This window comes from Panthera pardus, unplaced genomic scaffold (assembly GCF_024362965.1).
Source record: "Panthera pardus isolate Hobbes unplaced genomic scaffold, ASM2436296v1 HiC_scaffold_27, whole genome shotgun sequence".
In the NCBI taxonomy this organism is placed as follows: Eukaryota; Metazoa; Chordata; class Mammalia; order Carnivora; family Felidae; genus Panthera; species Panthera pardus.
In genome coordinates, this window is record NW_026526843.1 from 105,964,461 (window position 1) to 105,981,671 (window position 17,211).

The following is a 17,211-nucleotide window of genomic DNA, read 5'->3' on the forward strand; positions in this document are numbered from 1 at the left end:
TACTTAGTGGCCCAGCAATTGCTTCTCTATGTATGTATCCAGGGTGCTATTCAGAATATTTAATAACTGCTATCAGGGGCACCATCCAATCAGGGTAAACACATTGCAAATGCCTGGCATGGTCATTTTGGTATATTTCTTTTGAATATCAGTCCTGTATATGCCATAAAGAAACTCCTACACACATGCACAAAGACATGTGTAAGAATATTCATTATCGCATTGTTTGTGATTTAAAAAAAGCCCTGAAAATAACTTCACATAATCATAGAATGGCATGCTATTCAGCAATTTAAATGAATGAACCATATCTACATAAATCAGCTCTGTTAAATTTCACTACATAATCAGAAACAAAATTCAAAAGAATTCATATGGCATGATACCACTTCTGTAAAATGTAAAGCACTAGAAATAATACTATCTATATATCTATACATACATACACACACACACACATATATATATATACACATATATATAGGCACCTGTATAAGTAGTAAACATAGAAAATACACATGGGAAGGATGCAATCCAATGTCAAGAGCATATACCTGGAGTGCAAGGAAGGGAAATAGGTTAAGGTAGGACCATTTTAACATTCCGTATCATCTTTCATTTGTTGACAAAATTAAATGAGGCACAATATTAACATTTGCTAAATTTAGATGTACATTATCTGTTACTTTTTTAAAACTTGTATGTATTTTTCATTAGTTTTATAAAAGGAATGTAAATAATATGGTGGAGCTTGTGTTGGACCCAGATCTGTTGGCTTTTGAAGCCAGAGAGTTTTTCATTACTTAAGCTCCAAAAGAGACCCCGCCTCTACTCCAGAGATACAGACTTCTCTTACCAGTACTGTCAGCAGCATGGTCAGACACCAATGTCATGATGGTTATTTGTTTAGTGATCATATCCCAAGAGGCCCCAGATCTACCTTAGGCCACATGATGTGACACTGGAGGAGTACAATGGTCAAACGATGGCAGAATAATGAATGTTTTCTTTGCACGCTTCAGAAATTAATTAGGGCACAGGTGCTAGATTGGGATGTGTATACTTGTCAGAGAGCCATATTAGAGAAATTTTGTCATCAGTGTCAGCACATGGCGTTGTGCATGCACATTTCCTCACTGGGCTAGTGCTCGGTAAGGCGAGATGAAAGATTCCCGGGCATCTTTTGAAGTCCAGCTCACCACTGGTTCCCTGCCTCTGTTAGATTTTGTACAGGAGGACAAGCATTTTATTTAGGTTTGGGATTTCTCCACCAGCTCATGGCCGAGGACTCAGGAGGCGCCATGGTTTGCCATGGAAACCTCCAGATTAAGGTTTCTGAATAAACAACAGGCCCTGACACCGGTGCTGGAGATCACATGCACCGGCAGTCAAAGCATGCAAAACCAGTGGCCTGCACCATTTCTTCCTCTCTTTACACAAAAGTAGTGTCGTGTTGGGAGCCTCTAGGGTTTAGGGTAGGGACGACAAGGTGTCTATAAACTCTTCAAGGTAGGAGAAATGAGATGTTGGTCAAAGGGTACAACTTTACACTTATAAGGTAAATAAATTATGAGGATCTAATGTACATCTGATGTACTAATAACTATTAATTATAGTTAATAATGCATTATATATTTGAAAGTTGCTAAAAGAGTGCGTCTTAAATGTTTTCACCACAAGAAATAGTAATGATGTGACCTGGTGGAAGTGTTAGCGATCCTGTGGTGCTGATCATTTTGCAACGTGTGAGTGTATCAGGTCAATGTGTTGTTCACCTTAAAATTACACAATGTTACATGTCGATTCAAGAAAGCTAGGATGGGGCGCCTGGGTTGCTCAGTCTGTTGAGCATCCGACTTCAGCTCAGGTCATGATCTCGTGGTTCTTGAGTTTGAGCCCTGCGCAGGGGCTCAGTATAGTAAAGTGATACATTGAGATAACTCATCAATAATAAATGAATGAGATATGACAATGAATTAGATCTGTGGTAAATAAAAAAAAAACTATGTTGTATTCAAGAGAGTTACCCTTAATCAATTTCTTTGTGGTTTAAGATGATATGGAAAGTAGAAAGTTCCAAGAAATACTTTGTCTTACCAAAACCACAAGTGTGACACTGAACATACATTTTTAGTGCTAATATGTTAATACCTAAACATGATAATAGGGTAATGAAACTAAGTTTCATGCAAAGGTGTTTGGCAGGCAGATAAATTTAAGTGATAGGAGTTGTCTTATTTTAAACGTGAAGTTTATTAATAGAACAGTTTCAGATTTTGCAAAGAATAGGCTTGGGAAGTTACGATATAAATATTGTGAGTACTGCTCTTGGAACAATGGTTGTGAAAGTTCATTAGAAGCAGATACTGTTCATCAGATGATCTTATCAAACTTTGCAGATGTGGGGTAGGTTAAATAAGTGATAAATAATAACGGATATACCAATGAGTTGTTTCTCTAGGTAGTATGAAAATGCTCATATTTTAAGGAAATGCCTAAAAAGAAGTGTGGTGGCCTCTACATGACAACTAGAGCTGCTAGCTAGATCTATAAAATGATAGATATATATGGGCTTTCTTTGTAAGAAAAACAATTTAATAGTGTAGTCCCTGAGGTCCTTCATCTCTGAAGTTAACTTCCTCTCAAATATAGGGATGGGGTGGTGCTAGCAGGTATATTTTTGTCAGAGGACCCTCTTACCACCAGTCCTCCCACAACTCTTGACTGGGCCATAAGTGGACACCTGATCCAAACTGGACCGGTCAGATCTTCTCTTACAGAGGGAGAAACTTGGAATCTAGCTCAACCTAGAATGATGTTATGAGCAGATGTCACGTAAACCAGAATGCTGTGGAATCACCTGTCATCCACCATGTGTGTGGAAAAATAGCAAAAGGCAGCGTGTGGAGGGAGAAGAATGAGCAGACATACAGAGAGAAAGGTCAGGAGGATGCAGGTTCCACAGGTAGACCTGACAAGTGTACGTTCCATATTTCCACGTTCCATGGAAACATCTGCCACAACGAAACTACCATGTTTGGGGAATTCCTTGCTATTATTTAAAATTGATAATTTGTGCAAGTGACAATTAGGTTGGATTGGCCTGAGTGTTACCATCATCTTCCAAACTATTTTCTGTTTTACAAAACTATTGAGTATAATGTTCTTTTATCCTGGGTGCTCTCTATGTTTATGGGTTAATCTTCATGAAGTGGCAATTGAAATCATCATCTTTTGCAGCTCATGAAACCAAGACTCAGGGCCTACACATGACTTCCTCGAATTCACATAACCGATCGCAAGTGGTTGAACTGAGACTCCTGTGCTGGCCTTATTGACTCCTAAGGCTTCACCCTTAACTGTTAGGTTATGCTTGAATATGGGGTCAGCAGCCAGTATCCTCCAAAAAGCAGGGGTAGATCTTTTCCCTCGTTTACAGGAACAGTAAATTCAGCTCACTCTTCCTATTCTGCATTGGATCACCTTCTGAGTTCTGGATGACAGAGTGAGGTCTGGAGGACTCAGGGGTCTGGTGCAGGCTGTGTGTTCTCAGCCAAACTGGACACCAACACGTGTAAGTCTGTACAATAGAAGTTGAGGGATAAGTAAGGCGGGGACTCTCCCAGAAGCAGAAAACTCATATTCCCTTTAGTTAACAGAGAGTTAATGTCGCTCATCTGTGAGAGAGTCAAGTTGAAATGGGTTGATGCATGGTGCTTTGCAGGAAGGCACTGTGCACAAGGGTGTGTGTCACAGGAATGGCCTACATATGGAACAAAAACAAATACTGGGAAGAGATATGACAAGGCCACATTTATTGATTCCCGAGAACATTAAAACATTGATGTAAAATAGCATATGGGTCCTCACGGAACCCAGTCCTAAAATCAATTAGCTCAGGCTTCAGTGGGATTTTGGTGAATATGAGAAATGGGTTCCAATCGAAATTTTAATTAGGACCCCAAAGCACATCTGTAGTACACTTACTGCTGAAAGTTCACCACACATTGCAAGCTTTGGATGATGGGATGGACTTTACATAAGCTGGGTAAACATCATTGCAGACATTTTACCCTGTTGGAAGGGCTTGAAGAAAACACAAGTTTGCAGTAAGAGAAGGGGCCTCATGGGTGACATTTACACATGGTGGTGAGCATTGCTTTTACTATGGTTTGTGTGCTGGGCGAGGAGGTGTCAGAGACTCCGGTGGTTTTATGGACTTGCATGACACTGAACAGCTTCAGCAGAACTTGAGAAGTGAGGTGGAGGAGTCAGCATAAAGACAAGGGACCAGTTCTTCCATCTTTCCACTTAATTATAGATTTTTTCCCCCAATCAATACACCAGGAAATCCTGAATTGCCATTTTTTTTATTAAGGGAGGAGCCCTTGGGTTACAGGAAGGGAGGGGAGAGGGAGAGAAATGGTTTGCTGACTTTCTCAGTATTCTTTTAGAACATACTTGCTCTTTGCTTTTTTTTTAAATGGATTTTCAAGCTCAGGTAGAAAAACAAAGTTGGCCCATCAATGCCTGTCTCCTTATTCCCCTTCTGTGTGGAAAAAAAAAATTTTTTTAATTCCTTGTGTTCAAGAGAGGTTTCCTATTGTTTTTGACTGTGTATCTCCATTAGGTAGAATTATTCACCCAGAGCCCTTCTATGTTGTTGGTTGCAAGAAATTCTTTGGTCGGCTACATTTCAAATCTGTCAGAGCCAGTGATGTACTCCAGGTGCAGCCAAGTGTGAATGCTGTTAAAGCTATTGGTTCAGATGACCTTGATATTGGGTCTTTTCATGACTGCTGCTCAAGTGTTCTACCCTGCTGGTTTCTCACTTCTTCCTCTAATTGCTACTGACTGTTCAAAACCTGGGCTTGTTTGATATGCTTCCAAATATCTATAAAATTATATCAGCTTTCTGTAGAAGCCTTTGTTTGTAATGCCCCCATTAAATAAACATCCAGAGGACGGGTTTAACTTGCTTATTACAGTCAACTCTCATCCCAGTAAAGTGTCCCTCATTGAAGACTCTGCGTAATAATGGGAAATTCACTGCCTCAACACAAGGTACCATATGGCTGTTTTTCCAGTTGATCAGTTAAGATGATTTGGGCTGCTGGTAATATAATTTTGATAGTGACTTAAATAATAAAGATGTTTATTTCATATAATGCAAAGTGCTGAAGTAAGGGATTCCTGGGGGGAAAGGAGGAAGGATTAGGTAGCAAGAGCATAAGACTCCACTGAGGCCGTGTGAGAAACTCAGAACCAGCCTAACAGGGAGCTCTAATGAAAATATATTCCATAGAGGAGTCCCATGTTTGGCAGAAATGACTGAGTCCTGGTGTCCCACTGTGCTCAGTCACTAGCCAGCACTTCCGGAAGTACTTGTCCTCCGCGCAATTGCTGCCGTGCATTGTTTGCAGCTGGGGGCTGTCAGCTACCTGCGCTCCTTGCAACTGATCAGTAAGTTCTTTCTCGAACAGAGATCTGAGGACCACCCCTCCTCAGGCTCCGTGGCTGCCACACCGGCTTTATTTCAGAAGCACAGCCAGGCCCCAGGTGCTTTCCACAGCTATATTCCATCACACCTAACGCATTGGTGGTCTTCAGATGTACCTCGTCCTCGTCTAAAATGCCTGTTAAAACCTCATGTCTTGACACAACCATGTACAAAAGCAGAAAGGAGAGTTTATCCTTGCATGCCTCTGTTCTTAAGGGGGGAAGATCTTTCTTTAAGGTTGCCAAGCACCCTCTCCTGTCAGTCCCAGAGGCAGGTTTGTGTCACATGCCTGTGCTGGAGCTGCAAGGGAGGGGAGGCTGGGTTTTTTTCTGGCTTTTCCAACTGAATCATGGGGAGTGGGTTACGCCAGCAACTAAGAGGGAGGTGGTGGGGGCGGCTGTTCAGTAGGTAACCCGCCAGCGTCTGCCGCCCTCAGTATTGCTAAGGTGGCACTTTGTAATTGTATTCGCAGAAATTCGGACAATAGTGGTTATCAATTGATTACTGAAGGTAGACTTGATACCCTTGCAGGTTAGTTTGCTTCTTTTGCACTCTCCTCCTCCCCCCCCCCACCCCCGCCCCAGGCCAGGAATATGAAGGCTTTATTGCAGTCTTTATGTCTTGAATACGTTTTTTATGTAGGTGTAGTACATAGTAGGGGCACATTCCTTTTCTTGTTGCTGTGGTTCATAGTTTACTAAATGTCTAAGTGAACATTGTCGAGACTGATCTTTTAAAAGGACTTCACAGAAGTCTGATTGGATTAATCAGCGTTTGTAGTTCTGTCATCTTAGACGTTGAGCGTACTATGCTGGTTTCTCCAGTGCTCGAAAGCTACAGAGATACTTAAGGCTCAGGGAGAGGAGTAGAAAAAAGTTGGCCAAGAGTGAAAATCCCTGCACGGGGTACTTTTTTGGTACAAAGTCAGGTATCCATATGCTTCCCCTTTCTCATCTCTCCTGTGTTTCTGCACACTCTACCCTGCTTCTTTACTGAGTTTATGATTTTCAGCACAGAGTTAGCTCCACTACTCATCTCCTGTGGGAAAGCTGTGTGACCTCTTTGAGCCTCTGTAAAGTGAGATGAAAACGTCCCTTCCTGTGAGGGCCTCCTCTTCCTCCTCTTCCTCCTCTTCCTCCTCTTCCTCCTCTTCCTCCTCTTCCTCCTCTTCCTCCTCTTCCTCCTCTTCCTCCTCTTCCTCCTCTTCCTCTTGCTCATTTGTTTTAGGGCATTAGAAAGCTATTTCTTTACGTGGACAGAATTCATCATATAATCTGTAAGTAATTATGTCTTCCTTTTTGTGCTTCTTCACACAGTTTTTGCTACTTCCTAAAGCAACAACATTTCTGAATTTTGTAGGTAAAACCATAAGAACCACCAAGTTTTATTTCTGCACAAAAGTAGATTTCTGTGAGTTTCTGCAGTACGTTTGCCTGGAAAAGAAGCTCAAATGCTTGAGTCTTCAGCTTAGTCTTGTCGACATACACACTGTCTCTGGTGTTCATACATAAGGTAGTTTTTATTACAGAAGTAATAGAGCTATGTAATTGTTTTCCCCCCAACCTAACTTTCCAGAGGTGGCTATTATTAGTATTCTCATGTATCATGACCAGTCTGTCCCTAAGCACTGACAAACATGCATGAGGATATTTACATATAGCTGTAGTTAGGATTTTTAAGTAAAACTGGAATCCTCTTGTTCAGTACTGCAGTGGCATTTGCTTCCTTTAACAATGTCATCTGATCAGTTTTTACTTTATTTTTCTACGTAAGAGTTAGAAAACCTGACTGTGAAATCCATGTAATTATTAAAACAAACAAACAAACAAACAAGAACACCCCAAAAAACCAAAACCAGAGTTCCCATTGGTCACACGGAAAAGGACATTTGGTCTCTATTCAACGTAAGTTGGAAGCCATCCCCAGTTCTTCCTTTTTGAAAATTAGCATTATTGAGGTATTATGTATATACAAAGAATTACACATATTTAATGTGTGCAATTTGATGACTTCAGACCTAAGGAAACACCCGCGATACCATCACCACAATCAAGGACGTAAACATATCTAGTCCTTCCTAAAGGTGCCTTGTGTTCCTTCGTTTTTGTTTTGTTTTCTGGTGAGAACACTTAGCATTATTCTTATTATGAAACAGAAGGTGAGGTGAGGTATAGGCCAGTAGATGTTAACAGACAAAATAGGGAACAGAAATAGAAAAGCTCACTTTGGCTCAATGACAATAAAGTAACGTATTTATTTTCATTTATTCTTTCCTTTGCCAAATTATTCAGATATTTACTGTGCTCCTCCTATGTCCCACAAGCATTGTTTTCAGCCCTTAAGATGCAGTGGTGGAAAACAGCGAAGTTTCCTATCAATGATTTTTACATTTTAATGGGGGAAGCAGAAGAGATGCTTATATTTTGAATACTTTCAACTACAGTGCCTCTTGATTAATTGCTTTAGTCACTTTATTATTCATGAAGTTACTTTTGAGTCAGTCACTCAAAAATTATATACAATTTCATTTTTGTTATAATCAAAGTGATACAGAAATTTTAGAAAAATATTAAAACCACCTATGATTTCACAATATAGAAAACTATGACTGTCATTAATGTGTGTCTATCTCATCTGCTTTTTTCTTTTTTTTTTTTTTAAATGTTTATTTTTGAGAGAGAGTGTGAACAGGGGAAGGGCAGAGAGAGAGAGACAGATAGACAGACAGACAGAATCTGAGGCAGGCTCCAGGCTCTGAGAGGTCAGTGCAGAGCCTGACACAGGGCTCCATCCCAGGAACTATGAGATCACAACCTGAGCCGAAGTCACATGCTTAACCCACTTAGCCGCCCAGGCACCCCCTCATCTGCTTTTTTTCTATATAGGTATATGGACCAGTGTCATTTTCTAAAAATAGATGAGTTTATGAACTTCCCTTTTTACTCTTAAATATTCTTAAAGAACATGATTTCTTCTATTCCCGATTGGGAATAGATATGCTACAGTTTATTTAATTTGTATCCTGTCATTGGACTTTGAGTGTTGTTTTCTAAAATTTAGTTCTTTCATGGGCACCTGGGTGGCTCAGTCAGTTAAGTGTCTGACTCTTGATCTTGGCTCAGGTCACTATCTCACAGTTTGTGGGTTTGAGCCCCATGTCAGGCTCTGTACTGACAGCGTGGAGCCTGCTTGGAATTCTGTCTCCCTCTATCTCTGCCCCTATCCAACTTGTGCTCACTCTCCCTCTCTCAAAATAAATAAACTTAAAAAAAAGTTTTAATTTACTTCTTGAAAGCATCCCGGTGGCAAATAGCCTTGTATGTACATCTTGGTATGTATATATGATGATCTCCTTAGTGTAAATGTCTAGATATGATTATTACTGGGTCATTAGTCGATTAAACATAAGTATTAAACACTGATTTTATACATAATCCCAACTACTCCTCCAAGGAATATGATTTTACCAAATTTTAATTTATCAGTGTTTATTTCCCTGCATCCTTACTAGTGTTAGGTATTTCCAGTCTTATTTTTTTATTCCTAGCCCAATTTTCTAGGGAAAACATTATGTCATTGGTTTAATTTTTATTTGTTTGATTAGAAAGAAGTTAAGTGGTTTTTCACATGTATTGTTCACTTGTTTGTGTGTTTGGTGAATTGCCTTTTCCATTTCTGCCCATATGTCTATTTTGGAACCCAGCCTTTATTTTTCCTTGGTAAAAATCTCTGTATATTAAATATCAGTAACTATGACTGTTTTATATATTTTAAATTATTTTTGTTTCCTGTGCCTTTTATGGTATTATTGACATTTCATTTTTACATTGTTAGTTGCTTCTATCTTTAAAATTTTTTTCCACTTTCATATCAGAAATTATTTTCCTTTATGAGTGAGCTTCAATTTATTTTACTTTTACAAAAAGCAAGAATCTAGTGGGGATTTTATTTTCATAGTAAGAGTTTGATGATTGATCATTTGTCCTGGTCTGTATGTGTGTTATGTATTTTTGAACTGTTAAAATTTGTTCTGGAATAGACTTTCCTGTCTTTACTAACTTGAAGATTCCACCTTGATTGTACACCATACTAGCTTCCTATGCAGATTTAGCTCTGGACAGTTGTCTCATGATTTTTCAATCATACAGGATAAACTAGTTGAACTGTTAGTTACATTTGTATAGTGTATTTAAATATTTGATAGTGTAATTTCTGTTAATTATTTTGAATTTTTCAAAATTGTCTCTGCAGGAATGCAAACTAATACAGTACAAATATCAACATTATTGGTAGATAACAAGAATTATAAAAGTTTTGAATTGGAGGAGAGCAGGTAGGATCTTCGGGAAGATGTGGCACTTTGGCTGGACACAGACTCATGAATCTCATTTGACCTGGCAGAAGAGAAGGAGAAAGGGTTTTCCAGATGCTGTGACTAAGAGCATCCAGGATTGCGGTGAAGAAGCATTATATAATGGGTGATGGGTGAAGCAGGGCGTATTTGTTGAGCACCTACTAAATGGGAATCATCATAGTAAGCACTGTACAGGAATAACTGAGTTTGGCTGAATCCTCATACTTTGTCTCCTGTGTCACTGCATGGTCAGTGATCAGCTTTCATTCTGTTCCAATGTGGATGCAGAACTCAATATTTCTTTGAGTTTCAAAAACAAAAAACAAAAAAACAGTTCACTCACAAAACTTTTGTCAGTCGATGGAAATCACAGTTTCTTGACATCGATACCATAGACATTTTGGGCTGAAAAGTCCATTGTTTTAGTGCTATCCTGTGCATTATAGGATGTTTATCCCTGACTTTGTACCCACTAGATGCCAATAGCAATCTTGCTGCCTGGATGGGACAACCAAAAATGTCTCCAGACATTGCCAAATGTCCCCTAGGGGGCAAATCAACTCTGAGAATCATTGATATAGGTGATACCAAACATAGGGAGGTTGGCGGAGGGTTTTCTGTTAAACAGTACACACAAAAAAACAACCCTTTGTTTTCCTTGCTAAACTCCCTTCTTGGGTTCTCTGCAGACAAATTTGAGGAGTGATGTTTTGCTTAATTGATTCTGAAGTTTCTCAACTCTGACACCATTGACATTTGGGCTACGTGATTCTTTGTTTTGGGGGGTGGTCCTGTGCAGTGTGGGATGTTTAGCAGCACTGCTGGACTCAACCCAGGAGATGCCAGTACCCCTCCCCTCCCTTAAGTTGTGACAACCAAATCGGTCTCTAAACATTGTCAAAATTGGCCCTGATGGGGAACCAGTGGTGCAGATTATGCCAAGAATAGGAAGGTTGTGGGGTTTTATTCTCCACAACCCATGTCATTTTTTTTTATTTTTCTTTTAACATATAGTGTAATAATGATTTCAGGGGTAGAATTGATTCATCACTTACACATAGCACCCGTGCTCATCCCAACAAGTGCCCTCCTTAATGCCCCTCACCCATTTAGCCCATCCCCCCACCCAACCCCCCTCCAGCAACCCTGTTTGTACTCTCTATTTAAAAGTCTCTTATGGTTTGCCTCCCTCTTTGTTTTTATCTTACTTTTCCTAAAAGATATCATTTAAAACCCTCTTTCTTCTCCTGAGGTCCTTTCTTGGTTACTGTGCAACTGGTTTTTGTTGTTTTGTTTTGTTCATGCTCCTTTAGGGATTGTTCATCTCAGTACTAATAATGTTTTGGGCACAAAAATTCTGTGTTGGGTGGGGCTGTCCTGTAGATGGTAAAGTATTTGCACAGTATCCCTGACCTCTACCAACAAGCTGCCAGTAACACCTTCCCACCCAAGCCCCTGATAAAAGACCAATGCTGTCTCCACATACGGTTAAATGTCTGCTGGAGGGAGGGCCCAAAATGCCCCTGGTTTAGGACCCCCGTTCTGTCTATGCTTACCTTTCCACATACAGCGGCTCTTGTTTTCAGTTGTTTGTTTGAGAAGAAATGTACATTGTCTCCTTGTCTTACGAGTGGATGTTGAGTGATAATTTTTGCTGTTGTTACTTGAACATGATTGAAGAAGCTATCTCAAAGTGGTTTAATTGTTACACTTTTCTCTAACAAATATAGTGTTGTCCCTAAGAGGAATTCTGACAAATAACATATACTCTGACTTGCTAAACATTCATCATTTCTACTCTCAGTGAATGGGAGTGGGCCATTTGAGTTTCTGTCACAGGTTCTGCTCTAGACTGCTTTTGCATTAGAGTAAATCTGCACATACCACTCTGTTTCACTAAATCTGAATGTATGGGCAACCTGTAGATAAATAAGCATATTGTCTTGCACACATTAACTGTATTAAAATGAAAAGAATGTCAATACTGGAATCAGGCACAACTGGGTTAATGTATCATGTAACTCCTCTTTAACCAGATTTAGTAACCTTAGGCAAGTTAGTTTCTCTGATCTTGTTCCATTCTTTGAAAATTAGGGGTAAGATTACCTTCTGAGTGGGTTTTTTATAAAGATTATAAATTAGATGATAAAGCACCTTTTTGTATATCAAACACTCAAAAATGCTAACCATTGTTATGAATTTTATCAAGAAATATTGAGGCCTATATTAAGAGCCTTTGAAGCCAGGATTTAACCTAGAGTATTTACCTCTTTATGTCATTTAATTTCTGACTACTTTGTTGTGGTCACTGCTGGGGATGCTGGGGAAAAAAGATGGCTGTGTTAATTTTTTTTTAATTTGTTGGAGATTGTAAGGCTTGACTAACTCTTAAGTTCTCATAAACATTGAATTTTAAAATTGAGCATCTTTGGGAGGACTTCTTGGAATGTGAGAAGATTTGTATTGCCTCTAAATAAAACATTTGAGATACATTATAAATTCGGAGTTCAACTAAAATTGCTTCCTGTAGTGGGGCACCCGGGTGCCTCAGTTGTTTGAGTCTTCATTTCAGTTTGGGTCATGACCTCAGGGTCATAGGATCAAGCCCCACGTCAGGCTCTGGGCTGAATGTGGGGCCTGCTTGGGATTCTCTCTCCCTCTCTCTCTCTGCCCCTCTCCCCCTCCTGCTCACTTTCTCTCTCTCTCTAAGTAAAATGAAAAAAAAATTTTTTTGTTTCCTATGGCAAAAGTGTCATTTGGTTGAATTTTTAATGTTTTTCCTAGTATGTAAGATATATTTTTCTTTCACATTAATTTTTCTCATTATGTATAAATGATGTTTTGACCTTTTCAAGACAAATTGAAAAATAAAATATGGTGAAAAGCAAATAAAGATAAATGTGAGTCACATTTCAAAAATCAATAAAAATGAAGAATGTACTATCCTGTCATTAAAAAGGGTTTCATTGTTCCAATTTGTTACACAATGATGTGATTTTTCTTCCTAGATTAGAAAATAAAGTGTTAGTAAAGGCTGAGTTACACAAATTTGGTTACAATATAGAATTTAGAGGTGAAGGGGACCCCAAAATTATTTACTACAACCATCCCAATGTATTAGTGAAGAAAGTGAAGCCTTCAGAAGGTAAGTGGCCTCCACAGAAGTTTTAACCAAAAGTTAGTGATAGAAACAGAATTGTGGAATCTACTAGACGACTGAGCATTTATTTTCTAATGAATTTTTTTTCAATTAGGGAATGACAATGGACATATTTTTAGGGGTTGTTGTGGAACTAACCACTGGGGGAAAATAGAATATTTTGACCAGGATAAACTTGATGATAATTATGTTTCAATTCAGTGCAGCTTTTTAAAGCAGGAAAAGCACCATTGTTGTCTGCTCCCAGTCTGTTAGAGAAGACACAGATGGACATGGCAGGCTATAAAAAAAAAAAAACTAGACTTGAACCAACACATCACATTTAATTTTTTCCCACATAATCTCTCACTCTCTGATTTTTCCAACACTTTTGATTTTATTAAGGAACATACACAACATTGGAAACTTGTATTTAATAACTGGGTAAATGTCCTTAAGCTGCTAATATGTTTCCAAAACTTTTTGATGTATCTTGAATATTATAGATCTTTAACATATCTTCAATCTTCAGGTAGTGTAGTATGACTTTTCAACGTAGATATCAACAATACTTCTTGGGTTTTTCACGAGATTTTGATTTTCTTCCTGGGTCCTTTTTTTGCTTATGTAACTTGTATTGTTCGGCCATTGTTATAAGATCTTTGGGGACACTTTGATTTGCTCGTTGCAGAATTTTAATCAATTCAGTGGCAATCTTCCAATCATTTTGAGTCATGAGGGTAATCGATATGCCAGTCCTCCCTGCTCTTCCAGTACGCCCCACTCTGTGTACGTATTCTTCGATATTGCGGGGGAAGTCATAATTATACACATGGGTGACATCATTAACATCAAGACCTCTGGATGCTAAATCGGTAGCAATCAATATTTTCACTTGTCCGATTTTAAAGTCCTCTAGTGCTTGTTCACGATCATGTTGTTCTCTGTCACCATGCAGTGATTGTACAGGGATACCTTGTATGCCTAAATCACTGGATAAGTCATCAGCGACAAGTTTTCTGCTGACGAAGATGAGGACTTTGTCTTGGGGTGACAGGCTCTCTAGGAATTCTTGGATAAGAGATCGTTTTTCTTCTTCTGTGGTAACAATTACAATTTGCTTCACTGTATTTACAGCAACTAGATCCAGAGTGCCAACATAAACAATCATAGGCTCTTTCAAATAAGATTGAGCAAGTTGACGAATGGTATCTGGCCAGGTTGCACTTGTCATAATGGTCTGGCGGTCTGGGCGCACATCTAATAAAATCTTCATTATCTGGTGTTCAAACCCCAGATCTAGCATTTTATCTGCTTCATCTAGGACTAAGTAGGTTACGCTTTGTAGGGTGACAAACTTATTCATTTGCAGATCATTCAGTCGTCCAGGAGTTGCAATAATGATGTCTACTCCTTTGGTAATGTCTCGTATTTGTTGATCTCTATTCCCACCACCATATATGCAAACACTTTTAAGACCTTTGTATGAATACTTAGAACATTCAGCTTCCACCTGAAGAGCTAATTCTCTAGTGGGTGCAAGGACCAGCATGCCAGGTCCATTCCTTTCCTCTCTCGATACTGGTTGATTATTGAGATGAATAAACCCAGGCATTAAATAGGACAAAGTTTTGCCTGTTCCCGTTTGGGCAACTCCTATAAGATCGATTCCTTGTAGAATAATTGGCCATGCCTGTGACTGAATCGGCGTTGGGTTTTGAAAACCAGCTCTTCTAATGTTTTTCATAAGTTCAGGATAGGGTTGGAAAGCATCCTCAAATTTACAGATGGGATTGGGGATGGGACGCTTTTCACCATCTTTCAAGTCATCACACATTATGTCAAAATTTTCCTTTCTCCACATATCTACCTGAACTCGAGACATTGACCTTGTTGTTTTGGATTCTACATAAAAATTTTTCTGAATTGGTGGTAAATCTGCCCATTTTCTTTTTTCCCACTCTACGACTTCTGCCCTGACCTGATCCCACTCTATCAGTGGCTGAACTTGTCTACCAGTGGTATCTGTGTGAAAATCTCGTCCCACAAAGGGCTGAGGGCCAGCATTATCAACACTGGATTCTGAAGTGTAGCTTCGTTCTTGTTTTTTAACGAGAGTTTCTATAGCCGCCTTGGCCTTTGCTTTCATATCCTTGGTACCAAAAATTTTCACCTCTGCTTCAGAATCGCCTTTCATGATCTGTATTTTGGTGCTGGTCGTACTCTGGATGTCTTTTATCTTGGATCCACCACGACCAATCACCACACCAATCATGTTGTTATTTAATTTAAAGCACAGAGGTGGTTCTCGGGGGCCGAAGACCTCCACGTAGCAGCTCCTGCCCCTGCCACTTCCGCCCCTGCCTCTGCTGCTGCCGCCGCCGCCACTGCCACCACCTCTGCCACCACCGCCACCACTGGCACCACCACCGCCACTGGCACCACCTCTGTCATCCCGACCGGCTCTGAAATCTCTTGGATTAGGCTCTTCCCTTTTCTCTGGGGCCCAGGCCATTGCTGAGTAATGGTGAGATTGGTATTGGCCTCTTGCCTACCTAGAGTTGGAAGACGATGTAGTCCGAGGTCTCTCTCATCAGGCTCTTGACCAACGGACTATGTCGCCCGGCCTTAGCTAAGCAGCTGTTACAGAGGGAACTATTGTTTGACTTGGGGGCAGGGCTTTGAAGGCCTGACCAATCAGAGGACTTGATACTAGGATGTGGTCGGCAGGCACATCTGATGCAAAATTTAAAGGCACACTGCAACATGAGCCATCACTGGTGACTTTAACCTTGGTCATTTGGTTAAGTAGTATTACTCAGGGTTTTCCTACTGTAAAATTATTATTTCTAGCTTTCCATCATAGTAATAAATATTATCACTCTATTCTTTGGAAGCAAGTCGTGAAGTCTAACTGACCCTCCAGGGCCCACCACCTGTTTAAAAGCACTTCTTGCTAACTAACAAATTGTATCTTAGCCATACAATTTGGGAAACACTGCTCTGGGTGAATATTGATTAATGAATTTTTTTCATGTGGTTATTCACCCATATGTATTTTGACCAGACACATTACAAGTCTTCCACACCTCTTTATGAATTATGCTAGGAGTTTTAAAGCATTCCCAGTATCTTTTAGTTCATTATTAAAAAGGGAAATTTTAGTTCAATGTGGCTTTTAGTTAATGAAGAGTATACTATATTTCTCTGTCTAGGGCTTCATCTTTACATGGAATAATACCATGTATTACAGAACCACAGAATTCTAGAGGTGTTGGATGTGTTAGGGTCATTTTATTTTTCTTCTTCATCAAAGAGAGAATGAAATCCAGGCCCTAATATACTTACAGACTTGAGTAGGAATGCTCAGCAGATCCTTGAGAGTATAAATTCAGAACCATTTCTTAGCTTAGACACAGGAGCTCTCACTCTTCTGTGAAGTGACTTGTCTCTGCTCCTATTGTTTCATGTCGGCGATAGAAAGTAGAAGGCATGATCATGAAATGAAAGAAAGTCATAGAATTAGGGAGAAGGGTAACTATGTACAAAAGCAGTGCACTTTGGGGGGGGGGATCTCCTTTTAGTAAATTACTGGGATAGAAGACTTTTATAACTATTAGAGGTACTGAGAGAGATTGTGCCTTCAGGATCATTCATTACCATCTATGATTGGCCTTACCAGTTGGAGAAACTGATTGTCACCTAAATTAAGGGCCACCAATGTGATATCCTTTGCTTTGAATATCTCTGTAACAGGCTTAGCGCTTATTTCCGAAATATTCCCATTAGGTATTTATCCCATGGGTTATGGTTTGATACCTCATTAACTTGTTATTACAACACACACACACACACACACACACACACACACACACACACATCCCAAAGTATAAAGTTGTCAATTAGATGCATTCTAGTGGAGCCCCTGGCTAAGAGGTTCTTATAGAACAGAGGCAAAGAAGGAAGGGTTGGGGGTTCTGGTAAAGTATATCTGAAGGTAAAAAGAAAGATAATGAAAGAAAAGAGAGGAGTGTGCTTAAGACATTCATCACCATTTTGTTTAGGGCGGTCCCTTACCTTACACTTGATAGACAACAATAAGAGAGTAAAATATTAAGAAATATTATCATTTTAAACTGTAATTTCCACAAAGTTTTACTGTAAATGAGTTAATGTTGTCATCTTAAAGCATTCTTGCTGGTGGGACTTCCTTAGAAA

The 17,211-nt window shown here is 39.5% G+C and overlaps 1 protein-coding gene across 1 annotated transcript; it reads right to left on the reverse strand.

Moving 5' to 3' along the window:
* Positions 1-5,460: 5,460 nt before the first annotated feature.
* Positions 5,461-15,508, reverse strand: DDX53 (DEAD-box helicase 53). The gene is made up of 5 exons (XM_019433542.2): positions 15,436-15,508; positions 13,566-15,357; positions 12,574-12,592; positions 7,155-7,264; positions 5,461-5,710 (listed from the first exon to the last, which is right to left on the reverse strand). Exons 1-5 carry the CDS (start codon positions 15,506-15,508, stop codon positions 5,461-5,463), a joined length of 2,244 nt encoding a protein of 747 aa, XP_019289087.2.
* Positions 15,509-17,211: the final 1,703 nt, after the last annotated feature.